General features: G+C 39.8%; 1 protein-coding gene across 1 annotated transcript; it reads right to left on the reverse strand.

The window, feature by feature from the left end:
* LOC115229232 (WD repeat-containing protein 38-like) lies at nucleotides 1-26444 on the reverse strand (the record flags this gene model as incomplete). Its single annotated transcript, XM_029799620.2, has 7 exons — nucleotides 26191-26444; nucleotides 21247-21331; nucleotides 19425-19569; nucleotides 18405-18594; nucleotides 8172-8280; nucleotides 2363-2394; nucleotides 1-100 (listed from the first exon to the last, which is right to left on the reverse strand). Coding segments are annotated over exons 1-7 (804 nt in total), but the record flags the coding sequence as incomplete, so codon positions are not given.
* Nucleotides 26445-27822: the final 1378 nt, after the last annotated feature.

Below are 27822 nucleotides of genomic sequence, written 5' to 3' on the forward strand. Positions count from 1 at the left end.
CTGTAAGATGTTTGTCCTTCTCCAAGATCCAGTAAGAATTTGGTTGGTTGAGGCATCAATGGCCAGGGAGTCACCACAGATATGGGGACCAGTGAAATGTCTATGGAAGGAATAAAACGGATGACAATTAGGGTCTGTATACGTATATATAGCTATCTATGTGTGTGTGTGTGTGTGCATGTGTCAATATGTGAATATATATATACATACATGTGGTAATTAATATGTATATATATATATAAATTATAAAATGAGATAGGGGTTGTTGTGGTTTCTTGATGTTGGTTGAGGAACTGTGGAGTTCAATATGGAACATTATTGTGTTTGTTAATGTATATTGATCTATATTGTTTATATTGTATTATTGTGTATATATATATATGTAAGAATATGAGTGTGTATGCACACATATTTATATTATATTAAATTTTTTAGGATTTGTACTCATAATTGCATTAAAATCTCTGAAGAGGCCGTGAATATTCTTGTTAATGTCTCATTTGTACCTGCTTTATATGGCTAATAGGTTAAATGGGACATACCTGTCTTCACGCCGAAACAGCTGTCAGCTATAATGTAAATGTATTTCTATTTCTATTTCTATGTCTTGTTATTATATTGTACTATATTAATGTATAATATCATTGCTATTGTGTAGTGGTTTAATAAAGTATTGATTGGGGTATTATCTGATAGTTGATGACTGATTTAGATATATTTCTCCATTTTCTCTTTCCTCATTTTGTATATATATATATTATTATATATATATATATATATATATATATATATATATATATATAAGTTAAATAATGAGGGTAGAAATTAATATTAATTAATTAATATCAATTTAAACCAGTGGCCCAGCATACTTAAAAGAATCCGAAGATAAAGAAATTATATTACATACGTATTGCTTACCAACCACATGGTTCTGGGTTCAGTCCCACTGCATGGCAGCTTGGTAAAAGAGACCGATAGAATAAGTACTAGGCTCACAAAGAATAAGTCCTGGGGTCAATTTGTTCAAATAAAGGTGGTGCTCGAATAAAGATAGTGCATTTATTTTCACCATTATCTCTCTCTCTCTCTATGTGTGTGTGTGTGTGTGTGTGTGTGTGTGTGTCTGTGTTTCTTCCCCAAACACTGCCTTGAAGAATTTTAATGGTACAAATCCGTGACCAGATTTTTTGTCCGATGTCACTTTGTGCACATCTTTTTGTCCAATTGGTATTATTCCTTCCGGAATAATATCAATGCTTTCTTCGAAACATATGTTGGAAGTATTAAAATTTGAATAACACCTGCGTTTAACTCCATTTCTTAATCTATCTATCTATCTATCTGTCTGTCTATCTATCTGTCTATATATATATTCATTATTCAAGGCTGTCTTCAAAGAAAATGACTGTGTTATGCAAATGCTCGTTAATCCAGGAATGGAATCACCAGATGGTAAGCCACAACTAGAAACACAGATGGGGAATGAAAGGGGGATACTAAAATAAGCAAGCAAATAAATGAATAACAAAAGAAAGAGAGAAAGAAAGAACAAAAGAAGGAAATAGAGAAAGAAATCGACAAGTAATGAAAGAAAGAAAGGAAATAAAGAGAAAGAAAGAAGGAAAGAAAGAGAGAAAGAGAGAAAGAAAGCAAGAAAGAAAGACAGAGAGAAAGAAAGAAAGAAGGAAATAAAGAGAAAGAAAGAAGGAAAGACAGAGAGAAAGAGGGAAAGAAAGCAAGAATGAAAAAAAGAAAGGAAATAAAAAGAAAGAAGGAAAGAAAGAGAGAAAGAAAGAAAGAAGAAAGACAGAGAGAAAGAGAGAAAGAAAGGAAGAATGAAACAAAGAAAGAAAGAAAGAAAGAAAGAGAAAGAAAGAAGGAAAGACAGAGAGAAAGAAAGCAAGAATGAAAAAAGAAAGAAATAAAGAAAGAAAGAGAAAGAAAGAAAGAAATAGAGAAAGAAATCGAGAAGTAATGAAAGAAAGAAAGGAAATAAAGAGAAAGAAAGAAGGAAAGAAAGAGAGAAAGAAAGCAAGAATGAAGAAAGAAAGAAATAAAGAAAGAGAGAAAGAAAGAACGAAAGAAAGAAAGAAGGAAATAAAGAGAAAGAAAGAAGGAAAGACAGAGAGAAAGAGGGAAAGAAAGCAAGAATGAAAAAAAGAAAGAAATAAAGAGAGAAAGAAAGAACGAAAGAAAGAAAGAAGGAAATAAAGAAGGAGAGAAAGAAAGAGTAATAGAAAGAAGTAAAAATGCACGGAAAGAAAGAAAGAACGAAAGAAGAAAGAAGGAAATAAAGAAGGAGGAAAGAAAGGAGGGAAAGAAGGAAGGAAGAAGTAAAGTAATTAGATATGTCTTTCACCTGAAGGAGCGAGGGTTCCTGTCATCCCAATACTGAAAGAGAGAAGAGGCAGAGAAGGTGTGGTTAGTAAAAGGATATAGAGTGGTGGTGGTGGTGGAGGTGGTGACAAATTTGTAGGGTGGTGTGGGGGGGGTAGTCGACTACATTGATCCCAGTGTTTCATGGTACTTAATTTATTGTACCCCGAAAGGCTGAAAGGCAAAGTCGACCCTTGCAGAATTTGAACTCAGAACTTAAAGATGGACAAATTGCCATTTTGTCATTTTGCCCGGCATGCTAACGATACTGCCAGCTCGCTGCCTTAATAATAATAATAATAATAATAATAATAATAATAATAATAATAATAATAATAATAATAATAACAATTATTATTATTATTAATATTATTATTATTATTATTATTATTATTATTATTATTAATATTATTTCAAATTTTTGCCACAAGGGCAGATTGGGGGAGGTAGGGATTAGTCGATTACATCGACCCCAATAATCAACTGGTACTTATTTTATTGACCCCGAAAGGATGAAAGGCAAAGTTGACCTCAGTGGAATTTGAACTCAGAATGTAAAGACAGATGAAATACTGCTAAGCATTTCGCCCAGCGTGCTATTGTTTCTTATTTCTTTATTGCCCACAAGAGGCTAAACATAGAGGGGACAAACAAGGACAGACAAGGAGATTAAGTCGATTACATTGACCCCAGTGCATAACTGGTACTTAATTTATCGACCCCCGAAAGGATGAAAGGCAAAGTTGACCTCAGCGGAATTTGAACTCAGAACATAACGCAGACGAAATATCTATTTCTTTATTACCCACAAGGGGCTAAACATAGAGGGGACAAACAAGGACAGACAAACGGATTAAGTCGATTATATCGACCCCAGTGCGTAACTGGTACTTATTTAATCGACCCCGAAAGGATGAAAGGCAAAGTCGACCTCAGCGGAATTTGAACTCAGAACATAACGGCAGACGAAATACCGCTACGCATTTCGCCCAGCGTGCTAACATTTCAGCCAGCTTGCCAACTTAGTAATAATAATAATAATTTAAAGGGTACCTTGTGGTGAGGAGGGGGTTAAGTCAATTGCATCGACCCCAATGCATAACATGGGTGTTTTGTTCAACATGCTTAAACAACCCTTATTCAAGGACCTTTTGAGCAGGATGGGCTATTCAACCTGAAGAAAATTCTAACTGGGCCCCACCTGCAAGGTCATGTGCTGTTTATCTTGATATGAGATCACCATGTCGCGCACATATGGTTGCGATGCATGTGCCTGGTGTACCCTTATCAGACGGGGAGTCATGATGGGTATACTGGGCTTCGTATATTTTACCCCAGTGTCACTTTGATGGCATGCACTGCTCTCTCACTCAATGATAATAATAACAATAATAATAATAATAATAATACTGATGCCAGTACCAGGCAGTGGCTCTCATGGCTTCTGATCTTAACTGATTGGAAGTGTTATCATGTACATTGTTTTGTCTTGGTATAAAAGATGGGCTACAGCAAATATTCTGCTCAATACCACAGATTTGCTTGTCAGTGTTTGACCTTAACCAGTTGAGCATGTCCCTTAGTGGCTGACGATATGTGCATCTCTGATCACGAGCAGAAGAAGTAGTGGGAGAGCATCATAGCCATGTGTTGAAAGGAATTCTTCTTTGGGGTTTGAATAATTCACCTCTGGAAACATGGTGTTTTCGTTCAACGTCCTTAAACACCCTTATTCAGGGACCTTTTGAGCGGGATGGGTTACCGATCTGAAGAAAATTCTAACTGGGCCCCACCTGCAAGGTCATGCACTGTCTATCTGATTGAGATCACCATGTCGCACATATGGTTGTGATGCATGTGCCGGTTATACCCTTATAACGGGTAGTCATGATGGTATACTGGGCTTGTATATTTTACCCCAGTGTCACTTTGATGGCATGCTCTGCTCGCTCACATCAATAATAATAATAATAATAATAATAACAATAATAATCCTTTCCACTATAAGGACAAAGCCTGAAATTTTGGGGCAAGGGAACTAGTTGATTAAATCAACCCCACGACACACAAAGTAAATCTCAATGGAATTTCAGCTCAATAACAACAATGATGATGATGATGATGATAATAGATGCATGTACCTGGTGTACCCTCATCAGACAGGTAGTCATGATGGGTATACTGGGCTTCATATATTTGTACCCGTGTCACTTTGATGGCATGCACTACTCCCTTTCTCAATAATAATAATAATAATAATAATGATAATAATAATAATTATAAATGCCCTGATGCAGTACCAGGCAGTGGCTCTCATGGCTTCTGGTCTTAACTGATTGGAAGTGTTATCATGTACATTGTTTTGTCTTGGTATAAAAGATGGGCTACAGCAAATATTCTGCTCAATACCACAGATTTGCTAATGCCCTGATGCAGTACCAGGCAGTGGCTCTCATGGCTTCTGATCTTAACTGATTGGAAGTGTATCATGTACATTGTTTTGTCTTGGTATAAAAGATTGGGATACAGCAAATATTCTGCTCAATACCACAGATTTGCTAATGCCCTGATGTAGTACCAGGCAGTGGCTCTCATGGCTTCTGATCTTAACTGATTGGAAGTGTTATCATGTACATGTGTTTGTCTTGGTATAAAAGATGGGCTACAGCAAATATTCTGCTCAATACCACAGATTTGCTAATGCCCTGATGTAGTACCAGGCAGTGGCTCTCATGGCTTCTGATCTAACTGATTGGAAGTGTTTCATGTACATTGTTTTGTCTGGTGTAAAAGATGGGCTACAGCAAATATTCTGCTCAATACCACAGATTTGCCTGTCAGTTGTTTGACCTTAACCAGTTGAGCATCCCTCAGTGCCTGACGGTATGTGCATCTCTGATCACGAGCAGAAGTAGTGGGAGAGCATCATAGCCATGTGTTGAAAGGAATTCTTTGGGGTGAATAATCACCTTTGGAACATGGTGTTTCGTTCACATCCTTAACAACCTTATCTGGGACCTTTTGAGTGGGATGGCTACTTGGACCTGAAGAAAATTCTAACTGGGCCCCACCTGCAAGGTCATGCAGGTCATGTCTATCTTGATATGAGATCACCATGTTGCGCACATATGGTTGTGATGCATGTGCCTGGTGTACCCTTATCAGACGGGTAGTCATGATGGGTATACTGGGCTTCGTATATTTTACCCCAGTGTCACTTTGATGGCATGCTCTCTGCTCTCATCCATCAATAATATGATAATAATAATAAATAATAATAATATAATATAAAGAAGAAGAAGAAGAACATGCCTCCTCATTGATATGACTGTCCTCGATATAAACGTATCTGTCAAGACCTACCAAAAACTGAGTCAAATATAAAGATCTTGAAATAGAAATCAGCAAAATGTGGAAGCTGAAGACTAAAACAATACCTGTTGTCATAGGTGCCCTGGGAATGATAGCAAAGGGGCTGATTGCTACCTAACTCAGATACCAGGAAACCCCAATGGCAGAAATTCAAAAGATAGTGCTCATGGGAACTGCTCATATCCTACGCAAAATACTTTCTATGTAATCTCAAGGTTTAAAACAAACAATTTTTTTTTTTTTAGACATCCACTAGTACAACACAAAAAACAAGCAAATATATGGCACACTAGGCATAACAACAACGGTGAACTTCCAACCTGGTGTCTCTTGCGGTCTCTGGGTGAGACTTGGAGCCAACTTGTACAAATATAAAGCAAAAGTCAAAATATAATAATATAATAATCATAATAATAATAATAATAATAATAATAGTACTAATAATAATAATTAATATAATAATAGTAATTAATATAATAATAATGATAATAATAATGATAATAATAATAATAATAATAATAACGATAGTAATAATAATAATAATAATAAATAATAATAATGATAATAATAATATAATAATAAAATGATAGTAATAATAATAATAATAATAATAATAATAATATAACGATAGTATAATAATAATAATAATAATAATAATAATAAATAATAATAATAATAAATAATAATAATAAATAATAAATAATAATAATAATAATAGTGATAATAATAATAATTAATAATAATAAATAATAATAATAATAATAATAATAATCAATTCTTTTTTATTGGCCACAAGGGCTAACACGCATGATTACATAAAGGGACAAAACAGGACGAAAGGTTACAAAGGGTTTTGTCCGTTTGTTAAAAACATCGAGTAAAAATCTTTATAACAACTTATAAAATTCAACAATGAAAAACTCCCAAAAGGGGAGACGTTTCGAAAGGTTCCTGGTGGAAAAAACCTTACAAAAGCCAACGGGAGCCTGGTCTAAAAAGGGGGTGTAGAGAGTCCCCTTTTCTTTTCTCCTTTTGTATTACCTTTTTGAAATCACAGGCGAAACCTGAGAACTGGTCCATTTATACAGGCCAGTCTCGCACAATTCACCCACCTTTCATAAAACTTGCTATCGGACAGCACTTTCCTCTCTAACCTCATCTTCCTTTTCAAGTGAAACTTGAAAAAGTTGATGAGGCCTTGACCAAAGAGGAAAGTGTCTGTCTTTAGCCTTTCAAACGAGTCCACCACATGACCTCTTTCGCCACAGCCACTAGGCACAAGAAAACGGCCTCGCCCTCCTTGTTAAAGGAGGTCGGTGGGGCAATCTTCACAATGGATTTGGCCGATAGTCGGATCCTCCTACACGTGACAGTAGCTGTTCGACATAACCCATATTTCAGCAATACTCGGGCATGGACGAGTGTGTGCAGAACGGTTTCGTCGTCCTGGCAACACCTCGCAGCAGGCCCGCTGACGGCACTTCCGTGCCGGTATGAGTTTATCTCGAACAGGCAGAGCCCCTCGGTAGCACTGCCAGGCGAGAGACCTCTGGAATTATCCATCGGCCCCGGCCCGAAAGTCCTCCCGAACAGACCGCTCAGTTCGTCGTCTTCAACGCCTAGAGTTTCTCCCCGAGAACGTCGTCGCATTTTTCCTCCACTAACCCTCTATAGAACGCTAGAGTGGAGCTGTAACCGACCGCATTGCCGCCTGCCGCGGAGGGCGGAGAGGGCTTGACGGCACTCGAGGTGCCAAGCGCCCTTTCTCGGTCTACGTTGATCCAGGTCTGCAGCTCCGTCAAAGAGACGAGCTGCGGAAAATCGCGTCTGACAAAAGACGACCACACCTGTTCACCGTCTAGGAAGCGCTTGAGATGCCGCAGCCTGAGCGCATGTCTGCGCAACAGCAACCACGGCATTCCAAGGCCTCCGTTCAGCGGTCGTGACAGCAGATGGATCGCCTGACCAGTGGCACCTGACCCTTCCACAAAAGTCGAAGAGCAGGCGTACAGCTTGGCCAACCAGCGGTCGGGACAAGGGACGACGGTCAAGCGGTAATAGATGACGGATGCGATGTACGCATTCGCCACCTCCGCTCGACCCCTTTCAGGGAACTGCTTCCTCTCGGCCCATTTCTGGGTGAGACGTGCCACCCTGCTCGTCACCTCTTCCCAGTTCTTATCCACCTGGAGGTCGGACCGAACCAGCCCCGAGCAGTTTAACGGGTCCGTCTGTCCAGCAAGCGCCCTACGACGCTGTTTGGACGGCATGGGCTTGCCTCTCCAGGTGCCCAGTTGCAAGCCCACAGACTTTTCCCCGCTTTATCTTTGCCCCTGTCAGTCACCGCTTCATACTGGTTTAGCGTCTCGCCAATCAGGCCAAATAATAACGATAGTAATAATAAACTTATGAAGACTCACTTGGACTGTGTTATCCCATCCTCCTGATATGAAAGTATTTTGTGTAGCGGGGTGATACTGGGCTGCAAACACACGGAATTTGTGGCCATCCATCAACTGCTGGGAATCACTGGAATAGACATTGTAGATATGTGGTTATATATGTGTGTGCGTGTGTGTGTCATCATCATCGTTTAAAGTCCGCTTTCCATGCTAGCATGGGTTGGATGGTTTGACCGGGGTCTGGGAAGCTGCACCAGGCCCAGTCTGATCTGGCAGTTTCTACAGCTGGATGCCCTTCCTAATGCCAACCACTCCGTGAATGTAGTGGGTGCTTTTCACGTGCCACCAGCACAAGTGCCAGGCGAGGCTGGCAACAGCCACGATCGGTTGGTGCTTTTTACGTGCCACCAGCACAGAGGCCACAGGAGGCTGCACCAGGCCCAGTCTGATCTGGCAGTTTCTACAGCTGGATGCCCTTCCTAATGCCAACCACTCCGTGAATGTAGTGGGTGCTTTTTACGTGCCACCAGCACAGGGGCTAGAGGAGGTTGGCAAACGGCCACGATCGGATGGTGCTTTTTACGTGCCACCGGCACGGGGGCCAGACGAGGCTGGCAACAGTCACGATCGGTTGGTGCTTTTTATGCGCCACCGGCACGGAGGCCAGTTGCGGCGGCGCTGGCAACGGCCACATTCGGACGGTTCTTTTACGTGCCACCGGCACTGGTATCACAACTACAATTTCCATTGATTTTTGATCGAAAATTGTTGTTGTGATACCAGTGCTGGTGGCACGTAAAAGAACCATCCGAACTTGCTAAAGGAAATAACGAAATTATTTTAGTGTGTGTGTCTGTGTCAGTGTTGCTATCACTTTATAACCGATGTTGGTTTGTTTTTATCCCCATGAGTTAGTGGTTTGACAAAAAAATACAAAGAATATACACATATCAGGCTTAAAAAAAAAAAAATAGGGGGTTAATTCATTTGAGTAAAACCCCTTGAAGGGGGTGCTTGAGCATGGCTGCAGTCCCATGATGGGAATAAGTGAAAGAAGGTACAGACTTTTGCAGTAAGTCAGCAGGAGAAGAATTAAATGAAAAACAAAAACAAATAAAAATAAAATGAGAAGACATGGAGGGATATACTACCACCACCACAACTACCACCACCACCACAACTACCACAACCACCACCACCACCACCACAACTACCACAACCACCACCACAACTACCACCACCACCACAACTACCACAACCACCACCACCACCACAACTACCACAACCACCACCACCACCACCACAACTACCACCACCACCACCACACAACAACACCAGCTACTGCTACTACAGACACTACTACTATTATTACAATCACCATCACTACTACTACTACTACTACTACTATTACTATCACTGGTACTACTACTACTACCACTACTGCTGCTGCTACTACTACTACTATTAATACTAGTACTACCACCTCCACCAACATCACCACAACTACTACTACCACCACCACCAGTAACACTACCACCAATACTACTACTACCACCAACAGTACTACTACCACCACCACCACCACTACCATTTGCTAACAATAAAAAATGAAATACTCAGTACCAAAACACCATCACCACTACTACTACTACTACTACTACTACTCCACTCCTACCACCACCACCACCACTACTACTACTACTAGAATAACAGCAGGTGGTGCTTCCTAGCAACAAGCTATGTGTCAATAGATATCGAGGCCGCACATTTCCTTGTTTACTCTAAGATAACCGGTGCCGGCCAATGTACTTAAACGGGTTCTTTTAATGACTTTCTCAAGATTCAGGAGATTAGAAACTGGATTACCTCCATTCCCTTTCCCCGTCTTCCAGTTTGCTTCTTGCTCGGGTGTTGACCAACGAGTCAGTGTTTATATATGTGTGTATATGAGTGTCACCTTACCCTAATTAAATTAATTCTTAATGACTTGAGATACTCGTTCTGCCCTCCTTTTGATTTTTCCTCCAATATGATAAATATATATATATAAAATATACATATATATATATATATATATACATATACATATATACACATATATATATATATATATATACATATATATATACATATATGTATATACATATATATATATATATACACATATATATATATACACACACATATATATACACACACATATATATATATACATATACATACATATATACATATACATAAATATATATATATACATATAAGTACAAAGTGAGATAGGGGTTATGAGTGAAACCAATATATATATACATGTATATATACATATATACATACATAAATATATACATACATATATACATACATATATACATACATATATATATATATATATATATATATATAGATTATATCATCATCATCATCATCATCATTTAGCGTGTCCGCTTTCCATGCTAGCATGCGTTGGACGGTTCAACTGGGGTCTGTGAAGCCAGAAGACTTCATCAGGCCCAGTCAGATCTGGCAGTGTTTCTACGGCTGGATGCCCTTCCTAACGCCAACCACTCCGTGAGTGTAGTGGGTGCTTTTTACGTGCCACCCGCACAGGTGCCAGACAGAGCTGGCAAACGGACACGAACGGATGGTGCTTTTACCATATATATATATATATATATATCTATATAATAATATGTTACATTACTCGATAGTCAAGATAAAACTCTGAGTTTCAAATGCCGAAGTGGAAATCCACAACACCATCTCTTCGGTTATCTGGCTATTTGAAAACGCTATGAAAAAATACCGTTATATAAAGGGAAATTACTGTCTTTTCGTGGAAGAAGGTTTATGTTCCTATAACCTGTGTTAATTCTGTAACCCTTTAAAATGGAAGATAAGAAAGTTCCTTTTCGGCACTTGATGCTTTGGGAACCAGACAAAAATTGCTGCAGCTCGGCCGGGATGTCCGGAAAGTTCGTGCTGATTTATAGTAGCTTACCTTTTGACTTATTTTAGAACATGGTTGAGTCCATAAAATAGGATTTGACTACACCTCCATTTAGAGCACAGTTTAAGCTGTCTTTTCATGGAAGAAGGTTTATGTTCCTATAACCTGTGTTAATTCTGTAACCCTTTAAAATGGAAGATAAGAAAGTTAATTTTCGGCACTTGAGGCTTTTCTTTTTCTGTAAAGGGAAAAATGCCTCACAAGCTACCAAAGAAATATGCGCAGTTTACAGTGATGTTTCTTTATCCGAAAGAACTGTACGGAAGTGGTTCGCAAGGTTCTGAGCTGGAGATTGTAGCCTTATTGATAAAGAGCGATCAGGCAGACCATCCATTACAGATGATGACCAAATCACGTCATTAATTGAGAATAACCCACATTGCACACCCCAAGAATTGGCAGAAAGCTTCAACCTATCAAAATCCATCGCTCATGAGCACCTGGTAAAGCTTGGGTACACAAATTGCTACGATGTTTGGGTACCACATTAGTTGAGTGAGAAGAACCTTTTGGATCGCATTTCCATCTGTGATTCACTTTATAAACGGAATGAAAACGCACCTTTTTTAAAGCAAATTGTGACAGGTGATGAGAAATGGATTATCTACCGAAATGTTCAGAGAATGCGTTCCTGGAGTAAGCGACATGAGCCACCCTTAGCCACCCCAAAAGCAGGTCTTCACCCTAAAAAAGTCTTGTTTTGTGTCTTGTGGGATTGAAAAGGAATTCTGTACTTTGAGCTTCTCCCAAGTAACCAGACAATTAATTCTGAGAAATACTGCACACAACTGGATGAGTTAAAAGCTGCAATTCAAGAGAGACATCCAGAATTGGCCAATATGAAGGGTGTTGTTTTCCAACATGATAATGCAAGACTGCACGTTTCTTTGGGAACTAGACAAAAATTACTGCAGCTTGGCTGGGATGTGTTACCCCACCCTCCATATTCACCAGATATTGCTCCTTCAGATTTCCACTTACTCAGGTCTCTGCAGAATAGCCTTAATGGTAAAAATTTCAATTCCTTGGATGATGTAAAAAGTTATCTTGATGAATTCTTTGCCATGAAACCACCTCAATTCTGGGAAGAGGGTATTTTCAAGTTAAAGGAAAGATGGAGACACATTGTGCAAGAAAATGGTTCATATTTGGTTGATTAAAAATGTAATGGCAAGTATTTATTGACCTTTTTCTTTTCTTTAAAAATTGGCACGAACTTTCCAGACAACCCAATATATGCAAATTTTGAGGACGTATCAGTCTCCATATTCTTTATGGTCATAATTATTGCAAATGAACACTCCAGATAATCTTACCATTCAGTGAAGTGGACATGGAATTACCCATCGGTAGAATTTACAGTGTGATAGACAACTCCTAGTAGTCATAAATGCGAAATACTAATCCATGCAGCTAGTCGTAACCTGGAAGATGACTGGGAGCCACCATGGTATCCGCCCAGATAATATAGTCATCTGAACTCACACACACACACACACACACATATAAAAGCTCTTTACTCTTTCACTTGTTTGAGTCATCTGACTGTGGCCATGCTGGAACACCACCTTTCCAGTCGAAGAAATCGACCTCTGAACTTATTCTTTGTAAGCCTGTCATTTTTTCCGTTTGTCTCTTTTGCTGAACTGCTAAGTTACAGGGACATGAACAAATCAGCATCAGTTGTTAAGTGATGATGGAGGGGGGTGAACAGACACACCACACACACACACAGATACACCATATATATATATACACATATGTATATATATATATATGTACACATATGTGTATATATATATATGTATATATATATATGTATATAATATATATGTTATCCAATAATATAATATATATATAATAAATATATATAGATATACATATATATATACTATATATATATATATATATATATAATATTACATATATATATATATATATATATATATATATATATATATATATATATATAATATATATATATATATATAAACACACACACACACACATATGTACACAGACTCTCACATATATATATATATATATGTATGGAACATAAAAAGCATCCACTACACTCTCGGTGTGGTTGGCGTTTGGAAGGGCATCCAGCTGTAGAAACATTGCCAGATCAGATTGGAACTTTTGGAATCTGATTCTGAAAGAATGCTTTTGTGAACTAGCATATGTCTATTAATTCCAGATATCTTCTTACAAGTTTTGTGACATATGACACGAATCGTAAGAGGCGGTTTGTGTCCAAGATCAGATCATTACCTGTCCGGACACTATGAGAGTGAAGGAACATTCTTGCATGAGATTATTAAGGAATTAATTAATCTGCGGTGAATGTAATTTCTCACAAGCCAGAGCTGTTCAAGGGAGGTACGGTGAGCTGGCAGAAACGTTAGCACGCCGGGCGAAATGCTTAGCGGTATTTCGTCTGCCGTTACGTTCTGAGTTCAAATTCCGTCGAGGTCGACTTTGCCTTTCATCCTTTCGGGGTCGATAAATTAAGTACCAGTTACGCACTGGGGTCGATGTAATCGACTTAATCCCTTTGTCTGTCCTTGTTTGTCCCCTCTGTGTTTAGCCCCTTGTGGGTAGTGAAGAAATAGGTATTTCGTCTGCGTTACGGTCTGAGTTCAAATTCCGTCGAGGTCGATTTTGCCTTTCATCCTTTCGGGGTCGATAAAATAAGTACCAGCTATGCACTGGGGTCGATGTAATCGACTTAATCCCTTTGTCTGTCCTTGTTTGTCCCCTCTGTGTTTAGCCCCTTGTGGGTAATAAAGAAATAGGTATTTCGTCAGCCGTTACGTTCTGAGTTCAAATTCCGTCGAGGTAGACTTTGCCTTTCATCCTTTCGGGGTCGATAAATTAAGTACCAGTTACGCACTGGGGTCGATGTAATCGACTTAATCCCTTTGTCTGTCCTTGTTTGTCCCCTCTATGTTTAGCCCCTTGTGGGTAATAAAGAAATAGGTATTTCGTCTGTCGTTACGTTCTGAGTTCAAATTCCGCCGAGGTCGACTTTACCTTTCATCCTTTCGGGGTCGATTAAATAAGTACCAGTTACGCACTGGCGGTCGATATAATCGACTTAATCCGTTTATCTGTCCTTGTTTGTCCTCTCTGTGTGTAAACCCTTGTGGGTAGTAAAGAAATATATAAGTTATCTCTCCTGGGGCTAGCGACAGGGTGGATATAGAAAGTCTGTATAGGCAGACATAACTTCAATTATTCTCGTCCACAATGCAAACAAGTCGTAACATTTTCGCAGTGAAAGGGAGGTAACCAGATATTACTATAACTTATCTTCCCTGAGGTCAAAGAAATTACTATAGGTTATCTCCCCTGAGGTCAAGATATTACCATAAGTTATCTCCACTGAGGTTCATTTGAGAATGTTGGAAAACAGAAAGATTTTTTTCCACAGGAAACCATGCAGTGTTCAGCACCTATTCTCGCTGTTCATCACGAGTGTGTGTGTGTATCAACATCTTACAAACAATAACTCTGAGCACCTTTTCAAACTCCACCCGTCTAACACCCGTGGACATGTTTACAAAGTAAGAAAACAGCACAGCTCCCATGACTTTTGGAAACATTGTTTCATGCTGAGGGTTGCTGAAGCATGGAACAAACTGCCGGCATCAGTTGTTAGTTGTCGGAGCACTGCATCCTTCAAAGCTTCCATGCTTCCTGAGATTCGCCAACACTACACCTGATTTTCTCCCCTCCATACACACGCTGAAGCATGGAACAAACTGCCGGCAAATCGGTTGTTAGTTGTCGGAGCACTGCATCCTTCAAAACTTCCCATGCTTTCTGAGAGATTCGCCAACAACTACACCTGATTTTTCTTTTCTCCCCTCCATACAAACACACGCTGAGCATGGAACAAACTGCCGGCATCAGTTGTTAGTTGTCAGGCACTGCATTTTCTTCAAAACTTCCATGCTTCCTAGATTCGCCAACAGTACACCTGAGTTTTCTCCCCTCCATACACACACAAGCATGTATCTTGACCTCATACACTGTTCGCTTCCCAGACATTTGTATACATTACTGCATGTACTTTATATGCACTTTGTGACAAGTTGTGGTGCACCTGAGCACTGTATACAATAATTTCATTATTATTATTATTAATATCTAGCAGAAGTAACAGAGTCACTCAAGGTTCGTGAGTTTACTCTACTGGCACTTAGCAAACGCACGAAACTCTCGGGCCTTGAGTCACTCTCTTATTTCTCGTGGCTGTGTGGTAAGTAGCTTGCTAACCAACCACATGGTTCCGGGTTCAGTCCCACTGCGTGGCATCTTGGGCAAGTGTCTTCTGCTATAGCCCCGGGCCGACCAATGCCTTGTGAGTGGATTTGGTAGACGGAAACTGAAAGAAGCCCGTCGTATATATGTATATATATGTATATAGGCGCAGGAGTGGCTGTGTTGTTAAGTAGGTTGCTAACCACCACATGGTTCCGGGTTCAGTCCCACTAGCGTGGCATCTTGGGCAAGTGTCTTCTACTATAGCCCGGCCGACAATGCCTTGTGAGTGGATTTGGTAGACGGAAACTGAAGAAGCCTGTCGTATATATGTATATATATATATATATATGTGTGTGTGTTTGTTTGTCTGTGTTTTGTCCCCCTAGCATTGCTTGACAACCGATGCTGGTGTTTATGTTGTCCCCCGTCACTTAGCGGTTCGGCAAAGAGACCGATAGAATAAGTACTGGGCTTACAAAATAAGTCCCGGGTCGATTTGCTCGACTAAGGCGGTGCTCCAGCATGGCCGCAGTCAAATGACTGAAACAAGTAAGAGAGTAAAAGAGATATGCTCATATTCTCAGTTCCTTTTTCTTGTTTGCATGTGTATGTGTGAGTTTGTGTGTGTGTACATACACACACATATACACATTAAAAAGTAAAGACCCCCTTCGGTCATGAATGACCATGGGATTGCACCTAGGAAGTTACCCTCCTAGACACAAGTCAGGGCAAGGTTGTTTATGGAAGACCAGCAGTCGCCCATGCATACCGGCCTCTCCTTTCCACGCCACCAGTGTTATCCAAGGGAAAGGCAAAGGGGTCGATACAGCTTGGCACCAGTGACGTCGCAACTCATTTCTACAGCTGAGTGAACTGGAGCAACGTGAAATAAAGTGCCTTGCTCGAGAACACAACACGCAGCCCGGTCCGGGATTCGAGCTCACAACCTCACGATCGTAAGCTCGACGCTCTAACCACTGAGCCATGCGCCTTCACATATACACATTATAAAATATATATATATATATATATATAGGGTGGTGAATACTCGTTATAAATATCACCACCAGTGGCCAAGCATGTATAAAAGGTTTTTATTTTTTATTTACTTCGAAATTTGCTATAAAATTGTGGTTTTTGGCCGTCTTGGCTGCTATTTCTAGCATGTAAAATTACCTGTTAAAGGGTAATTTTCTATTTTGAAATACCATTATAAAATAGATAGATATATACACAGATTGATACATACATACTACATACATACATAGGTAACAGATAGATAGATAGATTTCTTTATTGGCCATGCAGGGCGGAACACAGAAAGGACAAAATACAAAGTAGAGCTTTTCTTTTTGGGAAGAAGAGAAGGAAAAAAAAAAGGTCGAATTCCAATCAGAAGGGATCATAAAAAAATAGTCGGGACGATCAATAGGGATCGTGACAGATAGACAGAAAGACAGACAGATAGATAAATAGATAGATAGATAGATAGATAGATAGATAGATAGAGAGAGAGAGAGATAAGTAGATAGATAGATAGATAGAAAGATAGATATAGATAGATAAAAAGATAGATATAGATAGATAGATGGATGGATGGATAGATGGATGGATAAATAAATAGATAAGTTTCCTTATTGGCCACACAGGGCTGCACACAGATGGGACAAATTACAAGGTAGAGCTTTTCTTTTGGGGGATGAAAAAGAAAAAAAAAAGTGGCCTAGGTTTTCGATCAAAAGGGATCGTAAAAAGGAAAAAAGAAAAAAAAGGAAAAGAAACAAAAGAAAAAAGAAAAAAGAAAAGAGGGAAAAAAACGATCAATAGGGATCGTGTATCACAGTGTCATGATGTACAGTGTAAAGGGGGAAGCAGATAAGGTTTATCCGTGGGAAGAAAAGCCTACGGAAAAGACTACGGTAACCTTGGTCAATATTGTTATATGTTACCACATTTGTTTGCAAGTGGGTAACCCTCTGTTTTCAATTTCTGGGTTCATAGGATTATGCTCAAGGTGGCTTCGTCATTCATACGTGCCATTCTTGCTACATTCACACCATCTTTTTTTAAAACATTCGCTAGACAAACTTGCCTCTCTACTCTCACTTTCCTTTTCAAGTGGTACTTGAAGAAGTTGATGAGAGATTGACCAAGAGAAGTGTTTTTGTCTCTAATCCTTTCAGACGCGTCCACCAGATACATTCTTTCGCCATAGCCACAAGGATGATGAAAATAGCTCTTCCTTCCCATTTGAAGGAAGGAGGCGGTGACAATATTGACGATAGACTCAGCTGGTAAACCGACTCGTCCCACACGTGACAGCAGTTGTTCGACATAAGCCCACAGGTCGGAAATTGTTGGACACTGCACGAGTGCGTGCAGAACGGTTTCGTCGCTCTGACCGCATCTCGGGCAGGTCGGCCCTGTGTTTCTCGAGCCGTGTCTGTAGAGCTTATCCCGAATGGGTAGTGCTTCTCGGTAGCACTGCCAGGCCAGGGATCTCTGGAAGTTGTCCATGGGCCCTGGCCCGAAAGTTGTCCCGAATAGATAGATAGATAGATAAATAGATAGATAGATAGATAAATAGATAGATAGATAAATAGATAGATAGATAGATAGATAGATAGATAGATAGATAGATAGATAGATAGATAGATAGATAGATAGATGGGTAGATGGATGGATGGATGGATGGATGGATGGATGGACAAATAGATAGACAAATAGATAGATGGACAGATAGACGGATAGATAGATAGATAGATAGATAGATAGATAGATAGATAGATAGAATAGTAGATAGATAGATAGATAGACAGACAGATAGATGGATAGACAGATAAAATAAAGAGATAGAGAGATGAAAGTTTCTTCAAAGACCTATGCTGAAAGTTCTTTACTGCTGTACTAAAACCCCAAAACCAACAAATTGCAAACTGACCTTCATTGCCCAACAGCTGTAAACTACTTACCTGGCTTTACAGGTGTTAATCAGTTTCCTCGTTTCCAAGTCGTAAACATGGATAAAGGCATCGGATCCTGTCGTCAGAAGTTTTGACCTGTCGGGGTTGACTTCAATGGAGAGAGTCTGGCGTTTCTCGCTAATCGTGGCAACGCAGGTAGCCGTGGGGTAGTGCCAGAGTTTCACCATTCCTGAAGCATCTGGAAGACGGTTAGAGGATAGTAGTGGTGGTGATGGTGGCAGTGGTGGTGGTGATGGTGGTGATGGTGGTAGTGGTGGCAGTGGAGGTGGTGATGGGTGGTGGTGATGATGGTGGTGATGATGGTGGTGGTGGTGATGGTGATTGTGGAGGTGATGATGGGTGGTGGTGATGTGGAGGTGGTGATGGTGGAGGTGGTGATGGTGGTTGTGGAGGTGGTGATGGTGGAGGTGGTGATGGTGGTGGTGATGATGGTGGTGGTGGTGATGATGGTGGTGGTGGTGATGGTGATTGTGGAGGTGGTGATGGAGGTGGTGATGGTGTGGTGATGATGGTGGTGGTGGTGATGATGGTGATGTTGGTGGTGGTGGTGGTGGTGATGTTAGTGGTGGTGGTGGTGATGTTGGTGGTGGTGGTGGTGATGTTGGTGGTGGTGATGGTGGTGGTGATGATGATGATGGTGGTGGTGGTGATGGTGGTGATGATGGTGGTTGTGGTGGTGGTAATGGTAACGATGGTTGTGGTAGTGGTGATGCTGGTAGTGGTGGTGGTTGTGGCAGTGGTGGTGATGGTGGTGGTAGTGGTGATGGTGGTGGTGGTTCTGGTGGCTGTTGTGGCAATGGTGGAGGTGGTGGTCATGGTTGTAATGATGGCGATGATGATGGGGATGGTAGTGGAGATAATAGTGGCAGTGATGGTGATAGTGGTGGTGATGGTTGCAAGCAGTGGTGACGGTGACAATGTTGGTGGTGGTGGTGGTGGTGTTGGCCATGGTAGTGATGACGACGACGACGATGATGACAATGATGCTGACTAACTTCTGCTACTCACATGATGCAATCAGTATGTTCATGTAGTCGTTCCTCCGTTCAGTATCAAGCGCCCTGAAGCGGATCTGAGTGACGGGGAGGTGCAACATGAGGCAGTCCTTGTCCGCAAGCTGGTACCTGGCCTGGCCGGACTGGGTGTTGTATATCTGAGAAAAACAGGGAGAGTTTGAGAGAGAGAGAGAGTGAGAGAGAGAGAGAGAGAGAGAGGTAGAGAGAGAGAGAAAGAGAGAGAGAGAGAGAGAGAGAGAGGTAGAGAGAGAGAGAGAAAGAGAGAAAGAGAGAGAGAGAGAGAGAGAGAGGTAGAGAGAGAGAGAGAAAAGAGAAAGAGAGAGAGAGAGAGAGGTAGAGAGAGAGAGAGAAAGAGAGAAAGAGAGAGAGAGGTAGAGAGAGAGAGAAAGAGAGAGAGAGAGAGAGAGAGGTAGAGAGAGAGAGAGAAAGAGAGAAAGAGAGAGAGAGAGAGAGAGAAAGAGAGAGACAGGTAGACAGGGATACGGAAAAATACATGTGCAGGGGTTGATATAGGCAATAGTGCAAGCATGTGGTAAAACTTCTGCATCCCAACCACAAGGTTCTGGGTTCAGTCCCACTGCACGGCACCTTGGCAAAGAGTTTTCTAATATATATTTCCTTACTAGCCACAAGGGGCTAAACACAGAGGACACAAATAAGGACAGACAGACGGATTAAGTCGATTACATCGACCCCAGTGCGTAACTGGTACTTAATTTATCGACCCCGAAAGGATGAAAGGCAAAGTCGACCTTGGCGGAATTTGAACTGCGAACGTAACGGCAGACGAAATACGGCTACGCATTTCGCCCGGCGTGCTATCGATTCTGCCAACACGTCGCCTAATATAGCCTTGGGTTGACCAAAGCCTTGGGAGCAGATTTGGTAGACAGAAACTGAAAGAAGCCCATCGTATATATACATATGGGCACATGTAGGTATCTTATTTATATTCTCTCGTAAGCTCTACTGAAGACGAATAAATCTTTTATGAGATTAATTCTGAAATTGATTCAATATAGAGATAACGAAATTTAAATATTCTAATGGCCAGTTTGCCTGACTTCAGTTCGATTTTTGCTGTAGCGGGTAGATTATATGTGGAAATTGACGATTTAATAGTCTGTTATCAGCATATTGGCTTTGAAATAATTTTCTTTAGCCCTTACTTATAAGTTATATATATATATATATGTATATATATATGTATATATATATATATCTATATATATATATATATATATATATATAAAGTAGTAAATAAATGGCACAACTAAGTACCGATATTTACTGGAAATAGCGAAGGTAAAAATACGACGCTAATGGCTGGCTCCCGTGCCGCTGGCACGTTAAAAGCTCGAACCGATCGTGACCGATGATGATGATGATGATGATGAATGTATAGCTTCACCGCGTATGTATTAGTAAAAATGCGTGTGTGCAACAAACTAGAGAAAAACGTCTTACCGCCAGGGAGAACATCTGAAAGATGAAATACCCGGAAAAGGATAATGTGGGACCTGCAGGTTTCAGATTTTACAAGATATGACTGCCACCCATATCTTATTCTATCTTCATCAGCCAAGCTAATTTATATATATATATATATATATGTATGTATATATATTCTTTTACTTTATTCTCATCATACACACACACATTATACCCCTCATCATACACTCACACACACACACATATTATACTCATCATACACTCACACACACACACACATATTATACCCCTCATCACACGCACACACACACATCACACTTCTCATCACACACACACACACGCGCCACCTCACCCCTCCTCACCTTAATCATTCCATCCTTCAGTCCCACAGCCAGGTTTCTTCCATCAACAGAGAACTGGCAACACAACACATCGTTGGGACATTCCCTGCAACAGAAGAGGAAGAAAGAGAAGTGGCAGCGTTGGTGGTGGTGGTGGTGGTGGTAGATGATAATGACAAAGACGATGATGATGATGATGATGATGATGATGATGATGATGATGAAGGAGCAATTCCTGTTAACATAAGACAAATAAGGAAACAAAAAGGAAGTTGAATGAAGGGGAGGGCGTGGTGGTGGTGGTGGTGGTAGTGATGGATTACGATGATGATGATGACAATGGCGATGATGGGAATGATGATGATGGCTATGATGATGATGATGGTGGTGGTGCTGGTGATGGTAATGATGATAATGGTGGCGAGCTGGCAGAATCGTTAGCACGCCGGGCGAAATGCGTAGCCGTATTTCATCTGCCGTTGCGTTCTGAGTTCAAATTCCGCCAAGGTCGACTTTGCCTTTCATCCTTTCGGGGTCGATAAATTAAGTACCAGTTACGCACTGGTGTCGATATAATCGACTTAATCCGTGTGTCTGTCCTTGTTTGTCCCTTCTATGTTTAGCCCCTTGTGGGTAGTAAAGAAATACGTATTTCATCTGTCGTTACGTTCTGAGTTCAATTTCCGCCGAGGTCGACTTTGCCTTTCATCCTTTCGGGGTCGATTAAATAAGTACCAGTTATGCACTGGAGTTGATATAATCGTCTTAATCCATTTGTCTGTCCTTGTTCGTCCCCTCTGTGTTTAGCCCCTTGTGGGTAGTAAAGAAATAGGTAATGATGATAATGATGGTGATGATGATGACAATGGTGATGGTTATGACGGAGCCAATGATGATGATGGTGATGGTGATGATGATAAAAATGATGACGGTGATGGTTATCTAATCTACTCATCCAGGCTGTCCCTCAGGAAACCCCAAGACTATTTCCACATCTTTTCCCCATTCATCTCGATCTTCCATAATGCTCCTCAGCCCCTGTATCCCTTCCATACCAGCATCCTCTAGCAAGTTGTCGATACAGGTTGTCTTCGTCTTTCCTCTCCTGTTTCTTCCTTCCGTTGGTTACCATAGCACTAGCTTGTTAACCCTTCTGTTACCAACTCGGCTGAAACCGGTTCTGGCTCTGCAGTACAAATGTCTTGTTTTCATAAGTTTTGAATTAAAATCTTCCACCAAACCTTAGTCACAATTTATGTTCCTAACACTAGCTGAATGATAACTAAGTTATTTTACTAAATTCTTTGTTATATTTAAAATTAATTGAAAGAAACACAGAGCATCTCAACAGAAATATGGTAACAAAAGGGTTCAAGTCACCATGATATTTTTAACCCTTTCGATGCCAACCCGGCTGAAACCACCTCTGGCTCTGCAGTACAAATGTCTTGTTTTCATAAGTTCTGAATTAAAATCTTCCACCAATCCTTAGTCACAATTTATGTTCCTAACACTAGCTGAATGATAACTAAGTTATTTTACTGAATTCTTTGTTATATTTAAAATTAATTGAAAGAAACACAGAGCATCTCAACAGAAATATGGTAACAAAAGGGTTCAAGTCACCATGATATTTTTAACCCTTTCGATACCAACCTGGCTGAAACCACCTCTGGCTCTGTAGTACAAATGTCTTGTTTTCATAAGTTTTGAATTAAAATCTTCCACCAAACCTTAGTCACAATTTATGTTCCTAACACTAGCTGAATGATAACTAAGTTATTTTACTGAATTCTTTGTTATATTTAAAATTAATTGAAAGAAACACAGAGCATCTCAACAGAAATATGGTAACAAAAGGGTTCAAGTCACCATGAGATTTTTAACCCTTTCGATACCAACCTGGCTGAAACCACCTCTGGCTCTGTAGTACAAATGTCTTGTTTTCATAAGTTTTGAATTAAAATCTTCCACCAAACCTTAGTCACAATTTATATTCCTAACACTAGCTTAATGATACCTAAGTTATTTTACTAAATTCTTTGTTATATTTAAAATTAATTGAAAGAAACACAGAACATCTCAACAGAAATATGGTAACAAAAGGGTTCAAGTCACCATGATATTTTTAACCCTTTTGATACCAACCCGGCTGAAAGCAACTCCGGCTCTGTAGTACAAATGTCTTGTTCTCATAAGTTCTGAATTAAAATCTTCCACCAAATCTTATTCACAATTTATGTTCCTAACACCAGCTTAATGATAACTAAGTTATTTTACTAAATTCTTTCTTATATTTAAAATTAATTGAGAGAAACACAGAGCATCTCAACAGAAATACGGTAACAAAAGGGTTAACAATTCCATCGGTGTGTCTGACACAGCATCCATCTAGTCTCATCCCTCTATGCTGCATCTTCAATGTTACTTTTGGTAGTCCCTGGTATAGGTCAGCGTTTGTTGTCTGACTCTTCCAGGAGACACTGAGTGCCATTCTAAGCATCCTCATATAACAACCGTCCAACTGCTTCTTCAATGCTTTAGTGAGCATCCATGTTTCAGCCCCGTATGGAAGAACAGACTCCACTGTTGCCAGAAACAAAATCATTTTCAATTTCCTTGCTAACTTTGAACTCCAAACCTTTCGCAATTTGTGACATGAGCATAAGGTGGCTAGCTGGCAGAATCGTAAGCATACCAGGCAAAATGCTTAGCGGTATTTTGTCTGTCTTTACATTCTGAGTTCAAATTCTGCCGAGGCTGATTTTGCCTTTCATCCTTTCGGGATTGATAAATTAAGTACCAGTTGCATACTGGAGTCGATCTAATCAACTGGCCCTATCCCAAATATTTCAGGCCTTGTGCCTAGAGTTGAATGGAATATTTAAAGGGTGAGCTGGCAGAAGCTTTAGCACACCGGGTGAAATGCTTAGCAGTATTTTGTCTGTCTTTACGTTCTGAGTTCAAATTCCACCAAGGTCGACTTTGCCTTTTATCCTTTCGGGGGTCGATAAATTAAGTACCAGTTGTGTATTGGGGTTGATCCAATCGACTGTCCTCCCTCCCCCAAAATATCGGGCCTTGTGCCTAGAGGAGAAAGGAATATATAAAGGTGGTGAGCTGGCAGAATCATTAGCACGGGGGGCGAAATGCTTTGCGGTATTTCATCTGTCTTTGTATTCTGAGTTCAAATTCTGCTGAGGTCGACTTTGCCTTTCATTCTTTCAGGGTCGATAAGTACCAGTTACGCACTGGGGTTGATATAATCCACTTAATTCGTTTGTCCGTCCTTGTTTGTCCCCTCTGTGTTTAGCCCCTTGTGGATAGCAAAGAAATAGGTATTTCGTCTGCCGTTATGTTCTGAGTTCAAATTCCGCTGAGGTCGACTTTGCCTTTCATCCTTTCGGGGTCGATTAAATAAGTACCAGTTACGCACTGGGGTCAATATTATCGATTTAATCCATTTGTCTGTCCTTGTTTTTCCTCTCCGTGTTTATCCCCTTGTGGGTAGTAAAAAAATAGGTATTTCGTCTGCCGTTATTTTCTGAGTTCAAATTCCGCCGAGGTCGACTTAGCCTTTCATCCTTCCGAGGTTGATAAATTAAGTGCCAGTTGCGTATTGGGGCTGATCCAATCGACTAGCACCCTCCCCCAAAATATTGGGCCTTGTGCCTAGAGTAGAAAAGAATTTGTGCCATGTGCTCCAGGCTAGAGCTTTCCTTGGTACGATGTCTTCTTCAGTACTTTGCGTCCACACACCAAAGTATTTGAAATTTTCAACTACCTTCAGCGATTTACCGTCGACTTACTGCGAGAAGAATGCTACGATTGGTCTACATTGCGAAATTTGTGATGGTTATGATGATGATGATAAGAAATGATGATGATGATGATGATGATGACATTGGAAATGATGATGATCACATTGTTAGGGACCAGAAGAATGAGAAACCTTGGAGATCGCTCAATGTGTGTGTGTGTGTGTGTGTGTGCAAATGAGTATGTGTCTGCATGTGTGCATACGTGTGTACATCTTAAAGTGTGTGTGTATGAGTATACATGTGTATGTGTGTGTGGGGTCTGCCTGTGTCTGTGCATGTATTTCTGTGTAAGTATATGCATGTGTGTGTGTGTGTGTGTGTATGCTGCATCTAAGTATATGCATGTGTGTGTGTCTGTAAATATGTCAGTGTGTATGTGTCTGTGAGAATGTGTGTGTATGTGAGTGAGTATAAGCATATGTAAGAGTATATATGCATGTGTGTGTGTGTGTCTGTGAGCATATGTGTGTGTATGTATGTGTGTATATGCATGTCTGTGTGTGTGTATATGTGTGTCTCTGCATATAAGTATTTCTGTGTGTCTGTGAGTACATGTGTGTATGTGTGTGTGCATGTATGTGTATGTGTGTGTGCATGTATGTGTATGTGTGTGCATGTATGTGTATGTGTATATGCATGTATGTGTATGTGTGTATGCATGTATGTGTATGTGTGTATGCATGTATGTGTATGTGTGTGCATGTATGTGTATGTGTATATGTGTGTGCATGTATGTGTGTATGCATGTATATGTATGTGTGTGTGCATGTATGTGTATGTGTGCATGTATGTGTATGTGTGTATGCATGTATGTGTATGTGTGTATGCATGTATGTGTATGTGTGTGTGCATGTATGTGTATGTGTGTACGCATGTATGTGAGTGCATGTCTGTGTGTATGTATGTGTGTATGCATGTCTCTGTGTGTACATGTGTGTCTGTATATGTGCATGTGTGTGTATACGCATGCATATATGTATGTATGAGTGTATATGCATGTGTGCGTGTGTGCATGTGCGGGTATGTGTGTCTCTGCATATAAGCGTTTCTCTGTGTGTGCGCGACTGTGAGTATATGTGTGTGTGTATGTATGTGTATGTATGTGTGTGTGCGAGTGTATGTATAAGTTCGTTACTTTACTTACAGAATGTTCAGGATCCGCAGACTGCCTTCGACCCGTGGCGCACTCTTGCCTACTTTGCTGTTGGACACAGAAACAGCCGAGGTGGACCTGGACACATTGGCATTCCTGGCAATTTGGGACTGGTGACTCTTACACAAAAACATAGTTGACGTCTATATAATATATATCAGTCTATATAATCATATATGTGTGTGTGTGTGTATGTCTATGTATGAGTATGTACTAGTGTGTGTGTGTGTGTGTGTGTGTGTGTCAATGTGTATGTCTATGTATGAGTATGTACTAGTGTGTGTGTGTGTGTCAATGTGTATGTCTATGTATGAGTATGTACTAGTGTGTGTGTGTGTGTGTGTCAATGTGTATGTCTATGTATGAGTATGTACTAGTGTGTGTGTGTGTGTGTGTGTCAATGTGTATGTCTATGTATGAGTATGTACTAGTGTGTGTGTGTGTGTGTGTGTGTGTGTGAATGTGTATGTATATGTGTATATATTATATGTTTATGCTCCTCTGTGTGTGTGTATGTATATATTATCTATATATTTTAACTCTTTCTGTGTATGTATATATGTATGTATGTATATGTGTGTGTCTATCTATGTGTGTGTATAATATATGATATATATATATATATATATAATATATATATATATATATATATATATCATTCAACTCTTTCGATGTGTGTATATATTATATGTTTATGCTCCTGTGTGTGTGTGTGTGTGTGTATGTATATATTATCTATATATTTTAACTCTTTCTGTGTGTATGTATGTATGTATATGTGTGTGTGTGTGTGTCTATGTATATATATGATATATATATATCATTCAACTCTTTCGATGTGTGGATATATTTATGTGTGTACACACACATATATATATATATGTGTGTTTATGCGTATCTATCTGTCTATCTTTCTCCCTATGCATATATGTATCTATCTTTCTCTATGTATTTATCTATCTATCTTTCTCACTATGCATATATGTATGTATCTATCTATCGTTCTCTCTATACATTTATCTATCTATCTATCTACTTGTCTGTCTATCTACCAATCTATCTATCTACCTACCTATCTATCTATCTACCTACCTACCTATCTATCTACTTGTCTGTCTATCTATCTATCTGTCTATCTATCTATCTTATCTGTCTATCTATCTATCTATCTACTATCTATCTATCTATCTATCTATCTATCTATCTACTTGTCTGTCTATCTATCTATCTATCTACCTACCTACCTATCTATCTACTTGTCTGTCTATCTATCTATCTATCTATCTATCTGTCTATCTATCTATCTTATCTGTCTATCTATCTATCTATCTATCTATCTATCTATCTACTTGTCTGTCTATCTATCTATCTATCTACCTATCTATCTGTCTGTATGAACCTAAATATTTTCCACGTTTTTAATTGACAAAAAACAATAACGCCCGTACAGCATTGTCTCCCCTGATTAACACCTCAAAAAGTTTTCAAAAATTCTTTTTTCTTTTCTTCCTAAATATATATATCAACCGTTATTGATGTTTACAGTAAAATATATTTTTCAAATCAGCCTTAATCCTTGACTACTTCATTACAGCGCCATATTGATGCTGGTATCGATATCGT

Source organism: Octopus sinensis, unplaced genomic scaffold (assembly GCF_006345805.1).
Source record: "Octopus sinensis unplaced genomic scaffold, ASM634580v1 Contig12194, whole genome shotgun sequence".
Lineage (NCBI taxonomy): Eukaryota > Metazoa > Mollusca > Cephalopoda > Octopoda > Octopodidae > Octopus > Octopus sinensis.